The 23,295-nt window shown below is 42.2% G+C and overlaps 1 protein-coding gene and 1 long non-coding RNA gene across 5 annotated transcripts in view; one reads left to right on the top strand and one right to left on the bottom strand.

The window, feature by feature from the left end:
* LOC116662794 overlaps nt 1-23,295 on the bottom strand; it is a 73,079-nt gene that overhangs the window by 28,228 nt on the left and 21,556 nt on the right. For 2 of the 3 annotated variants that reach the window (XR_004318846.1, XR_004318845.1), the window contains exons 2-3: nt 12,096-12,156; nt 7,155-7,217 (exon numbers count right to left, since the gene is read on the bottom strand). This is a non-coding gene — a long non-coding RNA (uncharacterized LOC116662794). Of the gene's footprint in view, nt 1-5,971; nt 6,472-7,154; nt 7,218-12,095; nt 12,157-23,295 lie in introns of those variants that run through there. The other variant, XR_004318847.1, reaches the window with a different exon arrangement.
* The window catches only part of ITK (IL2 inducible T cell kinase), a 57,944-nt gene that overhangs the window by 20,087 nt on the left and 14,562 nt on the right, over nt 1-23,295 (top strand). For both annotated transcript variants that reach the window (XR_004318844.1, XM_006176439.3), the window contains exons 2-8: nt 1,960-2,064; nt 3,547-3,628; nt 5,830-5,958; nt 9,512-9,552; nt 11,307-11,458; nt 15,104-15,169; nt 18,148-18,202. Coding sequence is in view for 1 of the 2 variants with exons in the window: in XM_006176439.3 (XP_006176501.1) it covers nt 1,960-2,064; nt 3,547-3,628; nt 5,830-5,958; nt 9,512-9,552; nt 11,307-11,458; nt 15,104-15,169; nt 18,148-18,202 (630 nt within the window). In the remaining variant the exon portion in view is untranslated. The remainder of the gene's footprint in view (nt 1-1,959; nt 2,065-3,546; nt 3,629-5,829; nt 5,959-9,511; nt 9,553-11,306; nt 11,459-15,103; nt 15,170-18,147; nt 18,203-23,295) is intronic.

Raw genomic sequence — 23,295 nt, forward strand, 5'->3', positions numbered from 1 at the left:
AAACGGAGTTGTCAGGTTACTGCCGTGAGCCTTCTGTTACATTTTACTATGTATATGACTAAGGAAGTAACCCAACAGAGGTAAAAAAACAAAATCACCTCAAAGCTCAGACTCCCTGTTTATCACCAGTAGCTGCAGCTGGTTGTTGAAAAGGCAGTTCACTTGTCCTCTTCTGCTTTTGAAAAACATTTTTGAACCATTCCAAAGACTGTGATTATGGGCAGGATCAGGGCATGTATTTCTAGCTGTGGAAGACTCTAAATGAGAAGATAGTTTGAGTCCAAAGAGCACATGTTTTCAGAGGCTTTTAAGGGAAGACTGACCTCTTAATATATCCTTCGATTACAAAAGCACATTTTAAACCACTCTGTGGAGCAGACATTCATTTTTGTTTATATATACTCCATAAATATGTGTGGGAAAGATAAATACATTCCGAATGGTTAACCTTGGCTACCTCAGAGTTGTGGAGAAGGAGAGGATAATAAGACACTAGAAATATTTTCTTCACATATCTCCATATGGTTTTATTTGCTACAGTCATGGATAGATTTTGTACTTTCCCAAATGAATGAAAGCGTTTTCAGAAAGAAAATATTAAAAACAAAAAGAAATAGTATGAAATGTCCCTGTATTCACAGGGGGTACTTCTGACATCTTCCCTCTTTTCATCTCACTTCTGGGCCTCAGCTACTCAAACAAAAGCCAGCAACCAGGCTGGGTGTCCAAAACTAGTAAGTAAAGACTGAGCTCACTTCTGGAGAATTTGATGATGTCACAGCTCCCCAAATACCCAGCAAGTGCCCTCACATATCACAACTCTCTTGCCATAGTTGACTTCCCTAACCTCTTCCATTGGGAGGGTACCCTTTATTGAGGGCACCTATTATAAGCCAGGTAGCTTGTTTCCATATTTTATTCTCCAATCAACCCTTAAAGGGTAAGCATTATTATCCTCACTTATCAGATGTGGAAATTGAAGTTCGGGGAGGTTGGATGAATTCCCCAAGGTCACAAAGCTAGTTAGAGGCAGAGCCTAACTTTATATTTTCCAACTATGCCCAATTCACCACCATTTGCTACCTCTTTCTTAAGGATAAGCTATAATGAAGTGTTTTTCAACTGGTTCCACAGCCAAATTAAATTCTGTTCTCAATGGAAGCCTAATTCCAGGCACCCATGAAAGTCTCCTGCTCTCCAAAAGCTTTTCCCTAACTAGCCTTCCATGGAGCCTGATAGTCCACCAATAGAATGTGTCCCGTTGGGCAACATCCCCTGGGATCCACTCTCCAAGGACAAGGACCCTTAGAAATGGATAATGTGTAACATCATTATAAATCCTGAAGGCTATCATGTGAATGAGTTATCAAGGAATACATCTAGCAAGCGTCAAAGGAAATGAGACATGGGGCCAATAAAGCTTGACAGGGGCATGGAGAAGGGATGGTTAGAATCAGGAATGTCCTACAAGGGTGCCATTGGGGGACTGTGGACAACTGAGGGACACAGAGAAGGCAGATGTAGAAAAGAAAGTTTCCAAGCAAGGTATGTGTCACCAACCAGGTCAAGCCTGAGCCCACTTACTCTGCTAATAAGACCATGGATAGGTACAAAGTAGAGATACCTGGCCCAAGTGTGTGGTTGGTTTCTCATGGATTACACCACCCATCCCAGCTGTAAGTTCTGCAAATGCTGCTCTGTGTCACAAGGTCACTGGGATATGTCACGGAGGCTCTATGAATGGAGGTCAGTCACCCCATCAGGAAGACAGTTCAAGTGGCATGGTCTCTCAGGAGTCTGCTCAGAGTGTCCTTTTCAGGCACTGAGGGCCAAGCTTCTGGATATTTGAAGGATGGGTTTACAAAGACAACGGACGTCTTCTAGTAGCGGGTTTCTAGAAGCAACCTGGACAAAATATTGTCTCTTCCTTGAATGTAATGTGCTTTTTTCTTCCCACAGAAAAAGCGCACTTTGAAGGGCTCCATTGAACTGTCCCGAATCAAATGTGTCGAGATTGTGAAAAGTGACATTATCATCCCATGCCACTATAAGTATCCATTTCAGGTAAGTCCACCAGGGCAAGGGATGAGTTCCCCATTTCTTGGATGACGGGTGAAATGCTCAGTCATTGTATGGGAAGGTGGGATGCAGATGACTCTGGTCTAGGGTTAGGACTTAGACAAACCCCAGGAGAAATCTTGCTGTGTTCTTTCAATGACGCGTATTCACTCAACAGAGATTAATCACAAAATGTCGAAAACATTGTCATTTCTCATTGCCCTTTCCCTCGTGTCTTCCTACCTCAAGAAAAGTCCTAATTATTCTGTTCCTGAAGGGGGGGAGAAAACTATCAAGGGCCCCAAGCCTAACATTTCTTAAGGGCCATTTACTCATGATTTGGGACAACGGATTGCAATGCTTGGTTATAAATTGGTTGGAGGTTCTGGAGTAAAGGACTCAGATTTTATAATCTGAGAACTACCTGGAGTTGTGCTATCCAAAACAATAGCTACTAGCCACATATGGCTGTTTAAATTTAAATGTAATTTAACTTAAACAATATTAATTAACTCCTGAGTCTCACTAAACCACAATGAATGAATAAACATCCCATACCTTCAAGAGCCACCTGTGGCTAGTGGCTACCTTATTGGACAACATAAATTTTAGAACATTTCCATCCCTGCAGAAAGTTCTACTGGCGGAAAATATCTTTAGTCTTTAGGTCGTGGTGTCATCTATATCTTGTTACCACTCTTGACATTTATGGTTCTGAAGGAGAGGAAGGAGTGAATACTTTCTTGCACATCCTAGGATACCATTCTGGTTTGCCAATATAAGAGGAGTAAATATTCGATTTTTCAATGTGGCATAGAAAAGGACTTTTTTTCCTACCAGAAAGGTGACCTCCAAGAGATGGAATTTTTACTTCTGAACCTAAAAGGAGTAACATGTGTTTCCCATCGTTAAAATTCCAATTAAAAATGAGTGCAGGAAGGAGAAAAACTGGTGAAACCCAAAGATCTGTAGTTTAGTTAATCGCATTGGACGAATGTCAATTTCCTGCTTTTGGAAATGTACTGCGGTTATATGAGACATGATCACTGGGGAAATGTGGGAACTCTGTACTATCTTTGGAACATATTGGGTGTCTTACATTATTTCAACATAAGAAATTTTTAAAATCTCAATTATACATCATATCATACATACTCTTTCATATGCCAGAATTTTTTTAATCACTGAAAAATTAATGTGAGAAATAAATACTGTCTAGGTAGGTGGAGAGCCTGTTTCCCCAGCTATTTTAATTTAGTGATAGCCTAACGGTGACATAATCTAAGACGGGTAGCCTGGACTGTGGAGTTTCACCCTATATCTGTTCAGCATCCACACATCTGGATAACAAGGACACTAGTCCCCGAATCACCCAGATGTTTGCCTTTTTGTCAGCAACCTCACTCTCAGCCCAGTAAGCCAGGCGGGTCTGCTGTCAGTCATCCATCTCCGGGCGCACTGCTCACCTTGAACTCTATGTGTCTCCAGGTCGTGCACGACAACTACCTTCTGTATGTTTTTGCTCCAGACCGTGAGAGCCGGCAGCGCTGGGTGCTGGCCCTGAAAGAAGGTAATGCATCTCCTGGCCGATTGAGTCCCTGAGACGCCTTGGTCCCCTGGGAGGCTTGGGTCCCACAATAGGATAAAGAGCAGCTGATAGTCCAACATTTCTCCTCTTGGGTGTTGGTGGAGGGTCCCCCAAGTTTCCATGCTGGGCCCAAGACTCAACAACCAGTGCAGTACAGGGTCAGCCACATCCTGCCTGCCACTTGTTTTTGTAAGGCTCTGAGATGGGGATGTTTTTAAATTTTTTTTTTTAATGGTTCTATGTTAAAGGGTTATGTAACTACCTCCATAACATGCCAATTGTGCCTGCTGGTGATTAAAACCTAAAATATTTACTATCTGGCCCTTTAAGTAAAAGCCTGCTGACTCTTGATATCGTATGAAGAATAAGACCACGGGCCCATGCTTAGAGCACCTGGGATTGAATCCTGGCCCGGCCACTCACTAGCCACGTGTGCCTGGGCGACTTCCTTAACTGCTCTGTGCTTCGGTTTCCCCGTCTATTTCCAACAAAGGGCGGAGGAGGGAAGAGTAATTAATAATAATAGTACCTGCCTCCGGGTGTTACACTTAGTAAAACAAGTCAGACAGAGAAAAACAAATGCTGTGTGTTTTCACTTACATGTGGAATCTCAAAAATAAAGCCAATGAACAACTATAACAAAACAGAAACAGACTCACATACACAGAGAACAAGCTACCTACAAGAGGAGAGAGGGGGAGGGAGGGGGAGGGGCAAAATAGATGAAGGGAATTAAGTACGAACTACCAGTTATAAAATAAATGAGTCACAGAGAGGCAGTGTACAGCCCAGGGGATATAGTCACTATTTTATAATAACTTCGTGGGGTATGTAATCTATAAAAGTACTGAATCACTAGGTTGTGCACCTGAAACTAATATAATATTGTAAGTCAACTATACTTTAATAAATATTTTTTTTAAAAAAGCACCTGTGTCCAGAGCTTCTAAGAGTAAGGCCTTGGAACTAGCCAGGTCTAAGGTCAATATCCAATAAATGTCAAGTAGCTTTAAATATTTTCAGATCATTGTGAGAGTACTCCTTAGGGCTCACCTTCCTGGCGGCATAATCAGAACCAGCACAGTGTTTACAGATGTAAAATGTAGAGCCAGGCTGCTAGGGAGAAAATTCCAACTCTCCCAATTATTAATGTATGACCTTGGGCAAATTCCTTGACTAATTTCAGTGTCCCCATTTCCTCAGCTATAAATTCTCCCTAGTAACAGGCAGTCATTGGATTACTGTGAGCAATGAAAGAGTTGGGATGCCTCCAACACTTGGTACCATACCCAAAGAAAGCAGTCAGTCCATATGACTATTATTGCCAGTTAGCCTGAAGCCCTGGATTTGTAGGAGAGCTGAGTTCAAACATTAATCTGTCTCTAAGCAGCTGTGGGGACTGAGGGTAAGCAAGCCATTTGAAACCTCAGGAACCACGATGCCTCTATCTGAAAAATGAGAATCAATATACAAGCCTTATCTTCTTCCAAGGTTGTTGTGAGTTTCAAATGTGATACGAACAGACAAGTGCCAGGTCAACTCCAGTTTCCAGTATAACAGTCATGGGCACAAAACAAACACTCAGGTACAAAGTCATCAAAAGGACTCCAGCTATGCCCATTGGTGGTTTTACTCACGGGATGTTAAAGGAGGAAGGAGCATTAGAAATAATCCGTCTGGTTCTCCGTTTTTTATACTTTTTTTTTTTCAATCAGGAAAGCCTCTTCTTTTTTTTCCTGTACCAAAATCTGACTTTAAAGCCACAAATCTAGAGGGGATACAAGCCAAGTTGCTACTGTTTAATGTGGGAGAGATGGAGGAGTGGGAATCCTACCTACTCTGTCTTCCTGTTACCTCTGAGTCACTTTTGTGGGTCCCATGGATCCATGCTAACAACCTCATTACACAGTAGGAGCTGAGGCTCAGCTAAGGGTCTTGCCCAACCTAAGGACACACAGCTAACACAAGGCAGAGCCAGACAAGAACCCAGATCTGCTGATGTCTGAACACAGCATACACTCCTCCATAAACGTGTATGGGGGAAAAGCCATTTTTCTGACTCGTTCGGGTTCTATTTCACTCAAGTTCACACAGCAGGGTCCAATCTCAAGGAATTATAAAGCTGGTGGCCCTTGATAGACTGACCTGGAAATAACTCTTCTGCTGGTGCCAACCCCTTTCAGAAACGAGGAATAACAACAGTTTGGTGCCCAAGTATCATCCGAATTTCTGGTTGGACGGGAGATGGAGGTGCTGTGGTCAGGTGGAGAAGCTTGCAGTGGGCTGTGCCCAGTATGATCCAACCAAGAATGGTAAGAGACTATGAATTCCCTTTCTTTGTAAAATGACTGACCTCCCCACGAGTAAGAAGTAAAAGCTCTTTGCTTCCCACCATCGGGGGTGTCAGGGATTGAGGGCAGAATTGCACATTCTCAGAATTTTCAGAAAGGAATCAACCACCTGCACCACCAGTCTGTTGATGTTTTTTCATCTCAAAGCTGATGTGTTTATAACTCCTTGCTACTTAACATGTGGTTCTTGGACCAGCGGCACCAACATCACCTGTAAGCTAGTTAGAACTGCAAATTCTAGGCCGCCTCCTAGCTCTGCTGGAGCAGAATTTGTACTTTAACAAGATCCCCTGGAGATGTGTGTGCACAGTAAAGTTGGTGAAGCACCGCTATCCCTTCAAGTTAGGAAATTTGAATGGCACGGTCTACTTAGATCTGAAGTTGCAGAGACAGCCTTAGAGAGCTATAATACTGTTTATCACGGTGGCGTCACATCACGCATGTGTTTAATTGCGCGACTTCAACTCTAGACACCTAAAAGGGGAAGAAAGCAAAACCAAAATAAGCTGCTATTTTACCCTGTGGCTTCTCCCTGCCTCCACTTCAAGCTTGCCCTTCACCTCCACAGTCTTAGAGAAAAAGAGGGCACAGCTTCAATGCAAACTGAAAACAGAAGACATTGGTGTTTTTGGTCTTTAAGGTCAAAGACCCAGGTTCTAAGGAATGGACTGCGACTGGATTTTACCTTATGTGATGACTTTGGGACCCAAACCCCCAAAGAAGGGCAACTCCACTCTGATGCACTTTTTCGTGCGTCATGCCCCCATTCCTCACAACCGTCTGGGGTAGATGGTGTGATGTTAAAGAAAGAAGGCTGAGCAGTTCAGTAAGTTCAAGGTCACACAGCGAGGAAGAGCTCTCAAAGCCATGGCTGAGTAGGAATGAAGGATCATGTGAACTGTTTGCTCCCACCGCCCTCTCCTCTCAACCTCTCTTACCCTACTTAGCTTTTCTCTTCTGTCGGTTTCTTTTTGGCACTAGCCCCTCAGATTGACAGCCCAAGGTGGATGTGCTAAATGTAACACGTGGCTGGGTTTTCTGTGGCTTCCTGAGTTGCAGCCCCTACTACTGCCACTTTAACAACCACCACTTCTCGCCCTCCACCTTGGGAGAGAAAGCTCAAGGTTACCAGCCCCTTGGCCCAGAAGAATATTTACCTAGTTTAGAAGACAGTGATTCTCTGCATTAGCCCTGTGGTCCATACTCAGGAAGGCTGGTATCTAATGAAAAAAAAAAAAAGGAAGGTTTTATGCGGGTGGGCTCCACCGCAAGTACAGGATGGCATGGGCTTGACTGAAAGCCCTTTCCAAAGCCAGAGATCTTGTCTCCAAATTCCTGCCAGCGCCTTGCTGTAGGCCCTTGGATGAGTTGTATGGCCGTCAAGGACCCCAATGTCGTCATCTCTGAAATGGAAAGGGAAATTTTAGGGGCCCTAAGATGAAATACTCTCTAAGTCCCCTTCCAATTCTGCAACTCTTTGAATCTATGTTTCCGTTTTGCAATTCTCACCAAGCATTTAGCAGCTATTGCTCTCCAGGGTGCACTGTATTTCCCTCCACTGAGTGTGGACACATGATTGAGGTGTGAGAACATCTGAATGACTCATGAGGGCAGGGCTGTGCAAGCTAAGCTCCCCGCCACGTGGAGCCAGGGTCTAGCCACTGCCTGGCCACTCTGCTGAAGGTCTTGCTTTTGTGTTGCAACCTACTGTCATCTCCTCATCTGAGCATGTCCTCATTGTACCTTCCTCTGAATTGGTTGAAATAACCTCATGCACCAAAGTTTCGACTGAATTAAGAGCAGAGTTTTCAAGAAGTGCACTGCACTGTGCACACCGCACATGACTGTCTGCTCTGGGCGAAGGCTCGTAGGATTCCCGGTGTTGGGCATGTGCTGGGCTGGGTCTAACAGCATGGGGCTTCGGGATGAAAAACACCTGCTGTGAGTCCCAGCCCCTTCACTTCCTTGGTCTGTGACTTCATTTATGTCACTTACGCTTTCTGAGTCCCTGTGCCACTGTCCTCATCTGTAAAATGAGGATGATGGTAATAATTAGCTACTTTGAGGGGCTGTCGGGAGACTCAGTGGGGTTGTGGAAAGCTCTCAGCACAGCTGCTGGCACTCAGTGAGCTCTCAATAAATGGTCATGGTGTCTACTAGTCTGTATTTGGGGACAGAAGAATCTGAAGCTGAGATAGCGTGTGTGTATATGACCGGGAAGTGGCAGAGGTGGTTGAGTAAACATGGGCTCTGCTAAACTCTACGCACAGCAACACCCATTTCTGCAACCAGAACTGGCCCTGGTCTCACCACACACAGACTTCCCACGGAGGGAGGGGAAGAAAGGCAAGAGCAATGCCAGAGGAAGAAGAGAGACCAGGCCCAGCAGGTTCAGGGCTGGGAGGGGCCCACGGCCACAGAGCTTGTACGTGGTGGAGCTGGGGTTAGGACTCCAGTCTCCCAGCTCAAAGTTGAGCGCTTGAGGGGAACCATGTTTCCTATCATGTCTGTTTCCCTCTTCTCTGTTAATTGCATACCCAGTACCCCAGCCTGCCCTTGCCTAAGGAGTTAGCACAAGGCCTGGACTCCAGTGTCAATGTGTGAGTCTCCACTTACTACATCCCAACATGGGCTGCCCCGCTCCAAGCCAGCCTCCCGCAGAGGGGAGGGGCTCACTGCCTACTGACGCAGCCATTCCCTCCTTACCTCTAATTGTTAAAGAAGCCTGTGAGCCGAACGGGAGCCAAGGCACTGCCTCCCCTGCCACACATCCTCCCAGACACACAGACCCACAGCCTCTGTCCCTGGATTATGGACTTGAACTTTTTAATGCCTCAGAGGAGAAATACTAAGAGACACAAACAAAGAGATGAAAGGAAAGAGTGGGGGCAGGGGAAGGGAGAGAGAAAAGAGAAGAGAAAGGAGGAAAGGAAAAGAGACAGGCGAGAAAGGGAGGGAGACATGGAGACACAAAGAGAGAAACAGAGAGAAAGAGGAGTTGGGGTGTTGTCTGGGGGAGCCAGCAAGAAAGGATACTCGGAGGCCTGAAGATGACTGAAAGTGGATTTCAGACCTCTCAAGGAGCAGCCCGGCAACCTCTCATCTTATCCCCCGCTCCTCAAGCCCACAAAGGCATCAGGAAGCCAGTGAGTCACGGTCCCCCTGAGTCACCAATTCCAAGTCCTGGCTTAGCAGGTGGAGGTGCCTTCGTGGGCGGCTCTGTGCCCACTGGGAAGGACACACCCCAAGACCCAGTGACAGCCCCTCTGGACTAGGCTTTCCCTGGGAATACAGGAGGAGGGGCCCGGGATATTGGCTTCTGGAAGTTTCTCGTGTCTCCTAGAAAACAAAATTGGGAACCCCAGGCTGAAAGAGATCAGACACAGGCACTGGGCCTCACCCTCTCCTGCTGCTGTTCTCTTTGAGGCCCCTTTTCTTTGAAAAGCCCCCGGCTGCTCACCTCCAGTCAGGCACATTCGGTTTCAGGCTTATTTCTCTGTTTTTCTCGTTTCAGCTTCAAAGAAGCCTCTTCCTCCTACCCCTGAAGACAACAGGGTGAGTGAGTGCTCAGGGGCCGGGCGCGGGTGGCCCACGGCGCCGCAGGCCAGCTGCTCTCCCAGGCGTGTTCCTGCCTGCGTTTCTCAAATATGGGGCAAATACAGCTGACTGCCATGGCGCATCTGAACGCCACACTGGGGGTTTCTTGGGCCTGAACTGTCTCACGGATCTGTCCACAGAAGAAGATGAGTCAGGTGCCAAATCCCACCTCTTGCCATCTTGTCTTCACTCAATAAACACTTATGGGTACCCAACTGTGTGTCCAGCCCCCTGACCAGATCGGGGCACATGACAGCTCACAGCTATATAACCCTTTGACATACCAGCATTTTGGAAGCATACATTTGAGAATACTTTATATTCTTCAAAGGATGTCTACACTTTTACTAGCTATATAGAAACTCACTGTCTGTTCTAGCTGCTTCCGAGGGTCATAGTTTTATTCTCATGTGAAAGCTTGGGAAAGGAAGTCCCATGAGAGGTTTGCAGGCCCAAGGCCATTCAGCAATTCAGTAGTCATGCTAGATGGCTGCAGAATTTCTTGGGTGGTAGTCTTTAACTTGAGGGATGGGTCTCAAAGTGTGGTCCAAGGACCAATGGCATCAGCATCACCTGGGAGCTCATTAGACATGCAGAGTCCCAGGCCCAGTTACCTGGGCCTGTAACAAGATGAATACTGTGCCATTTCCCTCCTATCTTCCTTTGAACTCAGTCTTTGAACTCAGCTCTTTCCTCCATTAGCCCTTCAGGTGAAAACCTCAGGCTCATAGACTCCTATCTGTAGTACCCAATACACCACCACATAAGCGCCACAAATACCTAGACTTCAAATTCCAACCTGGGCTCAGCTGGGATGACATACTGTATCAGTATGACTACCCGTTTTTTTAATCTCCAGTATTTTTATGCCACCAAGTGCTTCAGTGTATTCAGAGAACTTTGGATTTCCCAGCACCAAGTCCCATTCTAGCCAGTAATGTCAATCTCTTCCCATATTTCCTCTCCCACAAAACCTCTAGCAGGTGTGCCCATCCTGAACCCTCGTGGTTGTTTGCTTTACTGTCTCTTTGTCACATCTTCAGTATCTCATCCTAAGGAAGGTACTCAAAACTAGAGACACAGGCAAAAGAGCCCACAAGAGGAACAGGGACCCCACACGACACAGGAGAGAAAGCCTGAGATTAATACAGTTGCTAAACTTGGCCACATCCATTTCCCCATCTGGTTCTCAGTTTCCCCATTCTAAACAAAAGAGTGGATTGATATCTCAGAGGCATCCCAGGTCTAATAGTCTATGATTCTATGGACCTGGGCAAACCCACAAATAAAATCGGACAAGCATGGACTGAATGATTTAGTGTTGACTATGTCACCTTAGCCAAGAACGTGGTGCTTCTGGCAGAGAGGCGATGAATTGTGGCATGGTTTGAGTAGAGAAGCCAGCAGACTTTTGTGAAAAGAATGGCTGCTTGGAATTCACCGTAGTCAGAATTGACCACATAGAACGGGCGAGGTGATGAATTCCAGGTACTGAATGTCTTTGTGTCATACAGAGCACCATAATCCTAGCTTCTAAAGAAAGCCAACTAGAGGAAGGCACGTGGTCTCAGCGAATTTCCCCAGTGGATTGTAGGAACTGGTGCCTGGTCTGGCATAGATCCAAGAGCAAATTACAGCTCAGGGACTCGCTGACCCTGTTCCACAGTTTACCTCCTTTCTATGTCTTTGATTTTGTTGTTTCCCGCCCCCAGCGATCACTTAGGGAACCTGAAGAAACTGTGGTCATCGCCTTGTACGACTATGAAACGAACGATCCCCAGGAACTCACGCTGCAGCGGGACGAGGAGTACTACCTGCTGGACAGCTCCGAGATTCACTGGTGGAGAGTTCAGGACAGGAACGGGTAAGGCAGCCTCTGCTTGCTGTCCCAACTTTTGAGTTGAGATGGGGACAAAGGAAACGCCGAGATGATTTCCCTACTTATCTCCGCATGATGACGGCACTGAGTTAGGAGAAGAGGGCAGAGGCAGAAGGAAGAGGAAGGAAGAAGTGGTGGAAATGGGTCTTTCCATTTTTCAGAAGTGGCTGGGAGGCAGTCACTTGCTCTGCTAGCTCACTGCACCCCATCAAGCTCTCCCAGCCCCCAAACTCATCTAAAAATCTCCTGGGGTTTTTCCACTGATGTCCACAGTTTGGGAGAATGGCAACCTGTTCCACAAAGCACTATTGTTCTCAAGTGCTTAAGTGAGGTTGGAGATACAACCCATTGTGGAGGGTTAGTTTAACCAACAATCTTTGAACTAGCCATCCAAATGATTCATGGAGAAAATAAAGTTGTGTAAATTCCGATTGCCCACTCTGGGACTTTTGAATGAAAAAAATCTTATGACCCAGTTTGAAATACAGCAAAGTTACTGTCATAGGCCTTCAGAATGTAGTGGGATATATGTGACTTAGATGCTAGTGCTTAATTTAAAAGTGTCAGATTCACATTGCTTTATAAGGCTTTATTTTTTCCTTTAAATATTGGAGGTCTTTACCTGTGCCCTGGAATAGTCTCCAGAATCATCTCCAGAAGGTGATTTCAGTGATTGCACAAATCTAAAATAAAAATATACCATAATTTAGCAAATTCCCTTCTTGGGCACTTAGGTTGTTTCCCATATTTTGCAAATATTCACAACACTGCATCCTTATAAATTAGTATTAAAGGTTTAAACACATTGAAAGTATGAGGTTATTATTAATTTAAAATATAAAAAAATACTCCATCATCACAACATGGATAGCCTATGTCAATGTTTTATTTAAAAAAAAAACAAAAACCTAACAGTAGAGAGAAATATGCTTAAAAACAAACCACCCTCCACTTACCCACACATCAGTCCTAAAAGTATTCACTATTAACTTACTTGTGCGTCCTAGGCAAAAAAGCTATACATCTACAAATGCATCCTTTTTAATTTGCACTAAGGATTTCACCTTGCTTTTAACCTTTAATAATCTAAGAGATCTTTTCAGTTAACACATTACAAGTCTGTTATTTTAAAAAATGATTGTATAGTTTTGAAACGTATGCTTGTATTATAAATATTTAAATAAGATTTTATGATGGGACATTTAGTTTTCAGGTTGTTTTATCTGTTATTTCAAACAAGGCTGCAATGAAGATCTTTTGTTGCTCATGCTCATGTATCTTGGCAATCTTTTGAAATACATATATATTTTTTGAAAAATATATTTTTGAAAATAATTATTTTCTTCAGGAAAAAAATATGTATCTCATATTGCTCACTGTGGAACTGGTGAGTCAGACTATGTGACATCTTAATTTTGAAAGATAAATCCCTCAAAAAGTTTGCCAAATTTTACATTCCTACCAACAGGATATGGGAGTGCCAATACTGGGTATCATTTAAACTTAAAAAAAAAAAAAAAAAAAAGCCAATCTGATGGGTAAAAAAAGAGGTGCACAAATTTGTTGGGGTTAAGGCTTTACTTTTTGCATACACCAAAGCTTACATTTTCAAGGCACCTTCTCTTTAACCATCACCTCCACTGCAGGGGAAGTGAGGCAGGGGTGTAAAGTAAGATTAGATCAAGAACTGTGGTCTTGGGGGCGGTGCTGCTTGCTAGCTGAGGACAGACCCCAGGGCCCCTCACCTGGAACCTCTCTCTCTAGTCGGCTCGTGAGAGTGAACGAGGCCAGCCACGTCCCCTTCTCTCTGCCTGTTTTGAGGAGGCCCATATCCGAAACAGGTTCAAGACTCTACAACACCAGAGGAACGTACTCGGAAATTCATCCCTTCAATCAACTGACATTTACGGAGCACAACAAATGTGCCAGGAAATGTCTTCTCCTGGGTCTCAATTCCCCAAATGACAGTCTACCCTTTGTTCAGTGGCCCGTGGAAAGGCTCAACTCTGCACTTCAAAGGGCATCGAAGAGGACACCCCAGAGGCCAATGGGTGTATGGGAATTTCCCCAGTTTGCTTTGTAATAGTGCGGTCTGGAGGAAAGTACACGAGAAGGGGAGACTTGGACTTGAGTGTCAGCTGCTCTTGTTGTGCAGGACTTAACCTCTGTGAATCCATTTCCTTCTCTGTAAAACACAGATGATAATATCCAATTGATATCTCAGAGTGTTGAGAAAATCAGTGAGATGAAGAAAGTGAAAGGGCTTTGTAAATTCTGTATCTGCACACAAGTGAAGAGAATGATCATCATTTTGTAGGTAACCCAGCTTTGGTTGGCATATTAAAACACAGTCATTCTATAGGAAAGCAAACATAGTATTTGACCTATTAATATAATTGTAAAACTATGATGTGGCAAAACCAGCCATAATTAAAAGTAATTCCAAAAGAAAGACATAAAAGAAATAGCAAATTTCAGAACAAGTTGATCCCCATCAGTTGGCACTGACTGCCTTGAGCACTGGGTTAAGAATGATTCTGAGGATGGGTATTCAGTTCTCCAAAGACAGCATGCCATGACTGACTAGCAGCTTCAGCCATGACAAGATATGAGATCTCCCATTTTGGTATCACCAAAAACCTCAAAACAATTCTGTGAAATAGATTACACACTCCCCATTAAACATAATCACTAGATTGAAAAATGACCTTATACAAAAAATTAAGACACTTGATAAAGAGCAAGAAATTATCAGACATTGTTTTGTAGATTGGCAGAGTCTGGAGGAGTCTGATGTGTGATCTAGTTGAGGTCCCCTCATTTTACAGGTACAGAGTCAGAGGCCTTGAGAGTGGAGGGAAAGCCATTCTCACCTTGTAGTGTTAAATAGGGTGATGAATGTGACAATGCTTTCAAAAGGACAAAGCTACACACAAGTGTAAATTATTTCGATTTTCTTATTGGTTTCTTGATCCATATGTTTTTGTTTATGCACAATTATTTATTCCTGCTCAAAAGAAAGTCCCAACCCCAATTCCAGCATAATTTTATCCTTTTTTCCTCATGTTTCACCGTTTATTTTAAGGAGCTCAATTAACAACAAATATTAGGGAGGCCTTAAATTAAAAGCTTACAAGGTCGACTGGCAGTATCTTTTGGGACCTGTGGTTGGAAAGTAATTTTTTATATTTTAATTGTTTTGGTTTCCTGACTATAAAATGCTAACACTAAAGTGGAAAAAAAATGCTGATTATCACACACACACACACACACACACACACACACACACACACACAAATGTTTCCTAATAGAAGACAGAGACTGAATATTAATCTTTTTTCCAGTAGGGGAAATTTCACAATGAGGAGATTAGCAAGCAGTTTTTAAAGTAAAGTAGCTACTTATTTATTATGGTTCATATTTTAGTGGTAAAATCTATAGCCTTTAACTTGAGGTTGTTATATTTTGCAATTCTCTTCTTCAAAAAATTTAAAATGTCTCCTGAATGCCAAATAACATGAGGCTTCCTCATCTTTAAAAGACTTTTAGTTGATTAAACCTATAAAATGGAGCTGTGAAAATTAGTTCTATAACACTAATTAGTCTAAACACGAATTTCTCTCTTAACAGGCATGAAGGATACGTGCCAAGCAGTTACCTGGTGGAAAAGTCTCCAAATAACCTGGAAACCTACGAGTAAGATGTTTTGTTTGCTTTCCAAACACATGGCGCTAAGGTCAGGAATGAATTATTGGTTGATTATTAAAGTACCAGGCATTTTCTCTTCTTGACCTGCATACTTTGATCTCTAAATAAACAATTGAAGGTCACTTTAAATGGGAGAAGAGGAAGGTATGCACACCCACCTCCCCTCTCATCTAAGGGATACTTCTCAGATGCCTGCACATATTGTAGTAAAAAGAAAACCTTCTTCCAGGAATCCTGGGAATATTGGTCTTAACTGAGAAGGAAAAAACACTATGAACATTGGATCAAATGAAAATTGATTTAAAACATGGTTTAATGCAATACATCCAATACCAAGATAGAGGACAAACAAATGAGTATTAAATATGTGCTTACCTTGTGTTATTTCAAGCTGTCATTTAAAAGAAGAGTTCCCATGGATATAATTTTAATGGAATGACTTAACGTTTAATAAAATCCAACTGTAGAGTGCAATGTACTCACCACGTACATATATTTCCTAGTTCGGTTGCTGGAAAGCCCAGAAACAATCACACCACAGTAGCGATGTGCACACCCAGATCTTGGTTTCTAAATCATACTTCCCACTAAAGAGAACCAGGACTTCTTAGGGAAATGGCTTGGAGATTCAGAATCAGGGCAGGGAAAGAACAAAGATGAACTTGGAACACTTTATTGCACCAAAAAGTAAAGAGGTACACCTCAACGTTTTTTTTGTGAAATAATGTAGACATATCAGATGAGTACAAAAGTCAGCTTTAAAATGCTCCTTCTGACCAAATCTGGGACAATTTGAGTGTCAAAATAAATAATGACAGTAATGGACTAAAATCCATTGAACAAAATAAGAACACATAATAATAGATGGCTTGATAAATAATTAAGTAAATAAATATACAAGAGAAAAAAGCTCTTTCTTACAGTAAAATGCCAACTAATGAATGTAGAAGGAATGGTAAAGTTTAAAAATCACCATTTTATAAGTCAGTGTACCAGCTGATTCAGGTAAGAATCACCAGTGAATGTCGCAAGTAGGGGGTGAAAGTTTGATATTTACATAGTGTCAAATCACTTATTAATAATAACAAAGAGGAAATACCTGGTGGACCCCATCTTAAGCAAGCGATCCCAGTTCACATTAGTAACGGGGCAAGCAGACACCGTGCACCTCCTGACGTGTCGTACTGAGAAGGACACAGCATCACTTCTGTGATGCTCCTGCCCAAACACACACAGCCTGAATCAGTCATGAGGAACTAGACAAATCCAAACCGATGTGATGGTGAGAGCATGGACTCTGGAGCCAGACTGCCTGGGTTCACATTCTGCCTACTTTTTACTAGTTCAGTGACCTTGGGCAAGTTTCATAACCTACTTATAACACTTTCTGACATGTGATAGGTGAGCCGCCCATTAACTTATTATTTTTGCAGTCTTGAAGTTCTCACCAGAGTATGGCTGGAGCTTTCCTCACAGCAAAGTCTGATGGAGTCCACTGGCCAGAGATGTGATTTCAGCCTAAGTACGGCCAATGCAAAAAAGAGACTAATCAGGATGTACTGAAGATGCCAAAGCTCATACCTGGGCAGTTCTAATGGAACCTTTATGAAAAGTCAGTTAGCGTCCTTGTATATATATAAACTTGTGTAATTCAAGTTCAGAGCCATCAGTCATTAAAATTCCAAGAGTGATACCACACTGCATCTATGTTACATGCCATCTGCTGTTGCTTGCTTGAGTATGATATTCCATACTTCCAAACTACTGGCCAGCCAGGCAAAGAGATGGACTTCTGGTTTCAAATGCCCTGACATGTATGAAGAAGAGCTTTTAGCAGTAAGCGTGTTAATGAAAGCCAAACTATGAAAATGACATTGAACCAATGGTGTACTTAGATTCATTATTCCCCCTTAGCCAGATCATTCCTTCACACTGCATTGTTCCCAAGTGTCTGACTTATTATTCCAGGTTATTAAGATCTAGTCTTTGGTAGCTAAGTTCAGAGAGAAAGTTCAAAACCTAGTATCTTTTACTTTCTTTTTTATTTACATATTTAATCTATTATTGAAATTTCTTATAGAAAATCTGACTTTTAAAATTTCCCCAGAGAAGAAATGACACGCTTATCCTGAGAAAATTATCCTGAAATCTGGAGAAATACAAATAGTTGTACAATAAAATCAGAAACACAAAATGAAGCAATATGAAAATTAAATAATGAACCCCATGAGACAGTGTCCTTTTAAACTAACTTTGAAGTTTGCTTTGTAACACGTAGAACATATGTGAATATTTACCTTATTTTTAGCAGATTATATCCATTACATTTTTTTAGTTTATTCAGCAAATAAATTTAGCACTCCTTTGACAAGGAATGACAGCAATGTCTAAAGTTTTTCTACATTTGCATTTTTTACAAAGATAAACTTGTCTTATGAGACACTGTCAATGTCATTTGTGTAGGAGCCTTTGTGCAGCTGGGAAGAAAATACAATTACTTTGCAAAAGATCTTGAGAATCACTCTTACAGAGAAAAATACTGCAATTGTTTTAAAAGGATATATGCCACACTTTCAAAGTTATATTAAATTTTTATCGCTGTCCTAGCCTCAACCTACTTATAACCACCCACCGACCTGTGAAATAGAGCAGAAGAGAAATGCTTTCTAAAATTTTATCAAGGAAAATTTCCAACATGCACCAAAGTAGAAAGAAAAATATAATGAACCTCCATGTACCCAAAACCCAACTTCAACAATTATCAATAGTTTACCAATTCTGATTCATTTGTTCCCTTCCAGTTAAACATTTTATTACCTGGAAATGGTTCACATCTTTGCTTTTGAGTTTGAAAGCACTGGTAGGAAACAGGAAAAGAACAAAACGTTGTCTGGCATTGTCTCTTATAAGTAAATAATGAAATGTTTTAAAAATGTTATTGACCTATGGCTTTTTCCTGCTTTCAGGTGGTACAATAAGAGTATCAGCCGAGATAAAGCTGAAAAACTTCTTTTGGACACAGTAAGTCTCCTTAACCTGCCTTTTGACTTCCAATAAAATGAACTGTGGTTTGGTTTTGTTTTTTTCCCAGCCATGCTGTGGTTTGTGCTAATTCAATGAGTTGATGTATTAGATTAACAGTGGTGATCATGGCTGGGAAAAATATTCTGGGGGTTTATAGGGCTAGCATACAACAGAGTAAGAAAACTGGGGGAGTCAAAGGCCTCAGTCTGGACGTGCAGTATGTGAAATACACCACTTGTTTTAACTTGTTTTTCATGCACCTGTTCTCGAGAGCCACAGGGATGTCAGTATTCAGGGAGAGAGGGTTGAGAAGAGAGAAGGCATGGTGTGGTGGGGAAAGTACTGGGTCCTGGCCACTGCTCTGTCTCCAACTCAGTGTGTAACTTTGGGGACATCTCGTCTTCCTTCTGGGCCTCAGTTTCTCAGTGAGCACAGGGAAGCTTTGGATGAAGTCAGGGAGGACAATTTCCCAGGTTCATCCTGCCACTCTCTGCTCCTGGTCCTCTGGCCGAGGCAGGATCAGAGATCATGGCTGGGGACCCTTCAAAACAGTGCTCCAAGCACCTGCCATCAGTTGACTGGCATGCAAGGTAAACCCTCTCTTCCTGGATCAGAAAAGCATTTGTTATTTTAAGGCAGTGCCTCTCAAAGTATCTGTGGGGATGGATTCTTTTCTGTGGTTGGTTTTTAATTTCCAATTTGTCATAGACTTATGTTTGTAAAAGGCAATAAAAATGAATTCCTAGAAAAGATACTAAGAAAAATAAGAAGTGAAGACATAAAAAAATGCAAGTCCAATTTTTTCTTAGTATCAGATTCATTAGACATAAAATTACTCTGATTCCTATCAAAAGATTCTAAACGCTTACTCTCAATTTCTTTTTTTATCTGGTGGTGGACCAGTAACAACTTGCCAACTGGCACCCATCCACAGACCACTTAGAGTAGCACTGAAAATTGCACGTTTATGGCTCTTGAAGAGAAACCAAATGTGCGGAGGTATTGAGAGAAGGCTTTCCACAGAAAAATCAATCAATTTATCAGCTTATATGCTTACAGCAGTGCTTCTCAGGCCTGTCTGCACAGTAAAATCACCTGGGAAATATTTTAAAAATACCAATGCCCAGGTCCCACCCCAGATTCATTAAATCAGAATCTCTAGGTAGGATTCAAGCATTAGTAATTTAGAGAAAAATCTCTCCAGGGCTGTCTAATATTCAGGTAATGTTAATGACCCATAGCCAACACAAGCCTCACAAGTGAGACCAGTAAACAGTTAAGTAGGAGTTGATGGAGGCCTTAGTTTCCTTGTGCCAAAACGTCAACCCGATCCCTGCCATTTTACCATATACCATTTTCCAGTTATGGTTTGAAGGTATTTTCTATCTTTAAGAATTTCGGAGGAGGGTGTAGCTCAGTGCTAGAGTGCATGCTTAGCATGCAGGAGGTCCTGGTTCAATCCTCAGTGCTTCCGATAAAGACAAAACAAAAACACGAATTCCCCCCCAATCAATCAATAAAAACCAATGCATTTAAATAGATTTGAAAAAAAGAATCTTTTCGTCCTTTTTCAGTTCTATTAGGTAGAATTATTAGTTTGACTGCACATATACATTATGTGCATGTAAATACGTATATACAGTATACTGCACTTTTTCTTTTTTAGTTTACATGTAGGTACTGATCATGGTTTCTAAGAACAGATTAGAGCTTTAGCTTTTTAAACTTACACAGTTATCAAAGGAATAAAGCCAACCACAAAATAAGAATCAACAGAATGCGGTGATCCAGTCATAAAGGACAGTCAAATCTCTCCTGGATAGAACGATGCTGGAGTGACCAAATCGTCCTGGTTTCCAGGGATTGTTCCAGTTTTAAAACTGAGTCCTGTGTCCCAGGAGCACCCCTACCTCAGTCCTGGACTAAATGAGGCAGTTGGTAACCCAAATCGGTAACCATTTTAAGTTTGGACACTGGGGAGGGGTGAGCTGAGAGACGGGGACCTGGGAAGGTATCAGGAAGGGAATGGGGAGGGATGACCAATGTTGTCAAAGAACAGTCTAAAGGCAGAGGGCTGGTTGCTAATGTACAGGGGAAACTGATGATAGATTGATTCATTCTATCAAAGGCCAAAGTATAATTTCTGAAAGAGGAAAGGGGAGAGGAGAAGGCGGGCTCACAGCCATATTTTGGGGCAGTGAACCTGGCTTTTCTCCTTTGGTTAAGTTGCCGGTGAGGAGGCAGCTAGCAAACAGGACAAGGTGAGATGGTCTGCCCTTGGGCTCCTTGTTCTCATCAAAGAGAGCAAGTTCAGGTGTTTGTGGATTCTCCAAAAGTCCTCGTGTGTTTACCAGTGACGGATAAGTAACAGGCAGTCTACACCATGTCAGCCGTCTCAGTTAGCGCCCGTCGTGATTATGACATGTCTGCACCATTTCCTTTATGAGGATTTCTCAGTAGAAACTCACGTACCTTGTCGTCTTGCTGAGCACAGAGCTAAGCGCTTAGAGATACTGGAGACAGGATCTTTGACCTCAGTAAGCTTTAGACTCCAGTGGGAAACAAGACAAACTGAAGAAAAGAGAGGGTAGTCTAAGATAAACTGAGAATATGCCGCAGGCTTTCAGTGGACTCAGGGTTTTGAGAAGATTCTAGAGGAATCAGAACTATTTCATGGAGGAAGAGAAATTGAACTAAGTCATTACTAGACTCTGGTTTCTACTTGGTTCCATACTGACTCATCACTTACTTCCTCTGGTTCCTAATAGGGAATATAAGAGTTAAGTTCTATTCTCCTATCCCTATATTTCCCATCCATGCATTTTACCTTCTTGGCATGATTTTTTTTCTATTGTTGCATCTTTATTTTTCTAGATAAAGTGATAAAAGGTAAACTGAGACCCTGACTACATCCCGTGGGAATGAGCCCCTTCCCCAGCCCACCCTGGCTGCGTTGCCCCGATCGGTGCCCCTTTGCATGGCGGTGATGGGAGCAAAGATCCTTTAGACTCCACCGTTCTTGGTGGCTGTAATTTCCGCTGAGGCCCTTGCAGGAAGTAGGTGGTGAGGCACATGACGGATGCTTCCTTTCCCTCAGAACTCTGGGCTGCCACAGCCCCAAACCAGAGTTTCCTGTCACCATCACTGAATGCCACCTAGAGCAGCCATTAATGGAGGAAGAGCCCTGACAGCCTCCCATGCTTGGCAGAGCTGGCTGCAAACCTTACCTCTCCTTCGTCTGATGCCTGTGGGTTACTTTGCTCTTGTTAACAGTTGGGCCCCTCTCTAATCCCAGACTTAACAAAATAATAATGGCTGCTTTGAAAGAATAACAACAACAGCAAAACATTCTTAAATAGAACAGACGTTCCCACTCCCTTCTTCACAGACACTTGAGAGACTTCTGGGTTTTTTTGGTCTATGCTGCTTCCCTTTAGAATAAGTTATACATGCAGATAACATCTGCCTTGGCTAAAGTTTTGTTTCTTCCTGCCTTGCATTTAACCCATCACATTTCAACGAGGCAAAAGCAAAAACTTCAATATTTGGCAAAAGGGGAGAAATCTTGAAGACAAGCAATGCTACATGTAGGACATGGATAAATATCACAAACATGATATTGAGTAAAAGAAGCCAGACACAGACTCACTATTCACAATGGCCAAAGGTTAAAAAACAACCCCAATGCCCAGCAGCTGATGAATAGATAAGCCAAATGTGGTGTAATCCATACAATGGAATATTATTCAGCCATGAAAAGGAATGGACTGATACATGTTACAACTTGATGAACCATGAAAACAATATGCTAAGTGTAAGAATCCAGTCACAAGAGACCACATATTATATGATTTCATTTATATGAAAATTTCTAGAATAGGCAAATCTATAGAAAGGCATATTAGTGTGGCAGGGGTACATATGATAGAGGTGTCCTTTGGGAATGATGGTAATGTTCTAAAATTAGATTGTGGTGATGGTTGCACAACTCTATAATTTTGCTAAAAATCACTGAATTGTACACTTGACACAGGAGAATTTCATGGTATCTAAATTATGCCTCAAAAGCTGTTTTAAAATCTAATGCACTAATCCGGGAGTTTTGGTGTCACATAAATCGCCTTCACTTCAGAAACTGAATAAACTACTGACCCCAAAGTGGGGAAAATCTAGTATTTGGAAAACCAAAGCTCTTTTTTAAAAGGATGATTTGTAAGGAAAATTAGAAGGGTCTTAACTAGATAAACAGTTTACATGTGTATTGGAGAAAAAGAAAGTAAGAATCTGGTTAGCTCTCCTCTGTCCTCACCTTGTTCCCGATTATGCACAGAGCACACAGTGGAGAAAGTGGGAAGCTAACTGTGGGCATATGATGGCACCATGGGTCCAGAAAGATTTACAACTCATTTTCTTGAATTTAAAAAAAAAAATTCATGAAAAGCAAAAAAGGAAAGAAGACAAAATAAATGAAAAAAGAAAAAGAAGGGGAAAAATTCACAAAATACAAAACCATTAAAGTAAATTCTGGGTGTACAAAGACAGTCCTACGACTGTCCTAGAATACTACGATATCTTAGGACAAGAAATCGTCTGTATTTCCCTCAATTCTTCCTTCGCTTTCCCGCAACAGCTAGGGCAGCCCTAGCGCATGACCTTGGGAAAGGATGGTCAAGGTCGAACAGCAGAGATCTGAAGATTCAGGTCTCAGCTTCAAATTTCTTTCTTTTTCCAGTTTTTGTGAGATATAATTGACTTATAACAACAAGTTCATACTGTATATAGCACAGGGGACTAGATTCAATATCTTGTAGTCACCTATGGTGAAAAAAATATGAAAATAAATATCTGTCTGTTCATGTAAGACTGAAGCATTACGCTGCACACCAGAAATTGACACAACATTATAAACTGACTGTACTTCAAGAAAATTTTTTTTAAAAATGACTAAAATTTAAGGTGTGCAGCATAATGATTTGATTTATGAATATACTGCAAAATAATTAATACAATAAGTTGAGTTAACATCCATCTCTACACACAGTTCCAGTTTTTTCCTTGTGATGAGAACTTTCCAGAGCTCCTCTCTTAGC

The sequence above is a fragment of the Camelus ferus genome, chromosome 3 (assembly GCF_009834535.1).
Source record: "Camelus ferus isolate YT-003-E chromosome 3, BCGSAC_Cfer_1.0, whole genome shotgun sequence".
NCBI lineage: Eukaryota > Metazoa > Chordata > Mammalia > Artiodactyla > Camelidae > Camelus > Camelus ferus.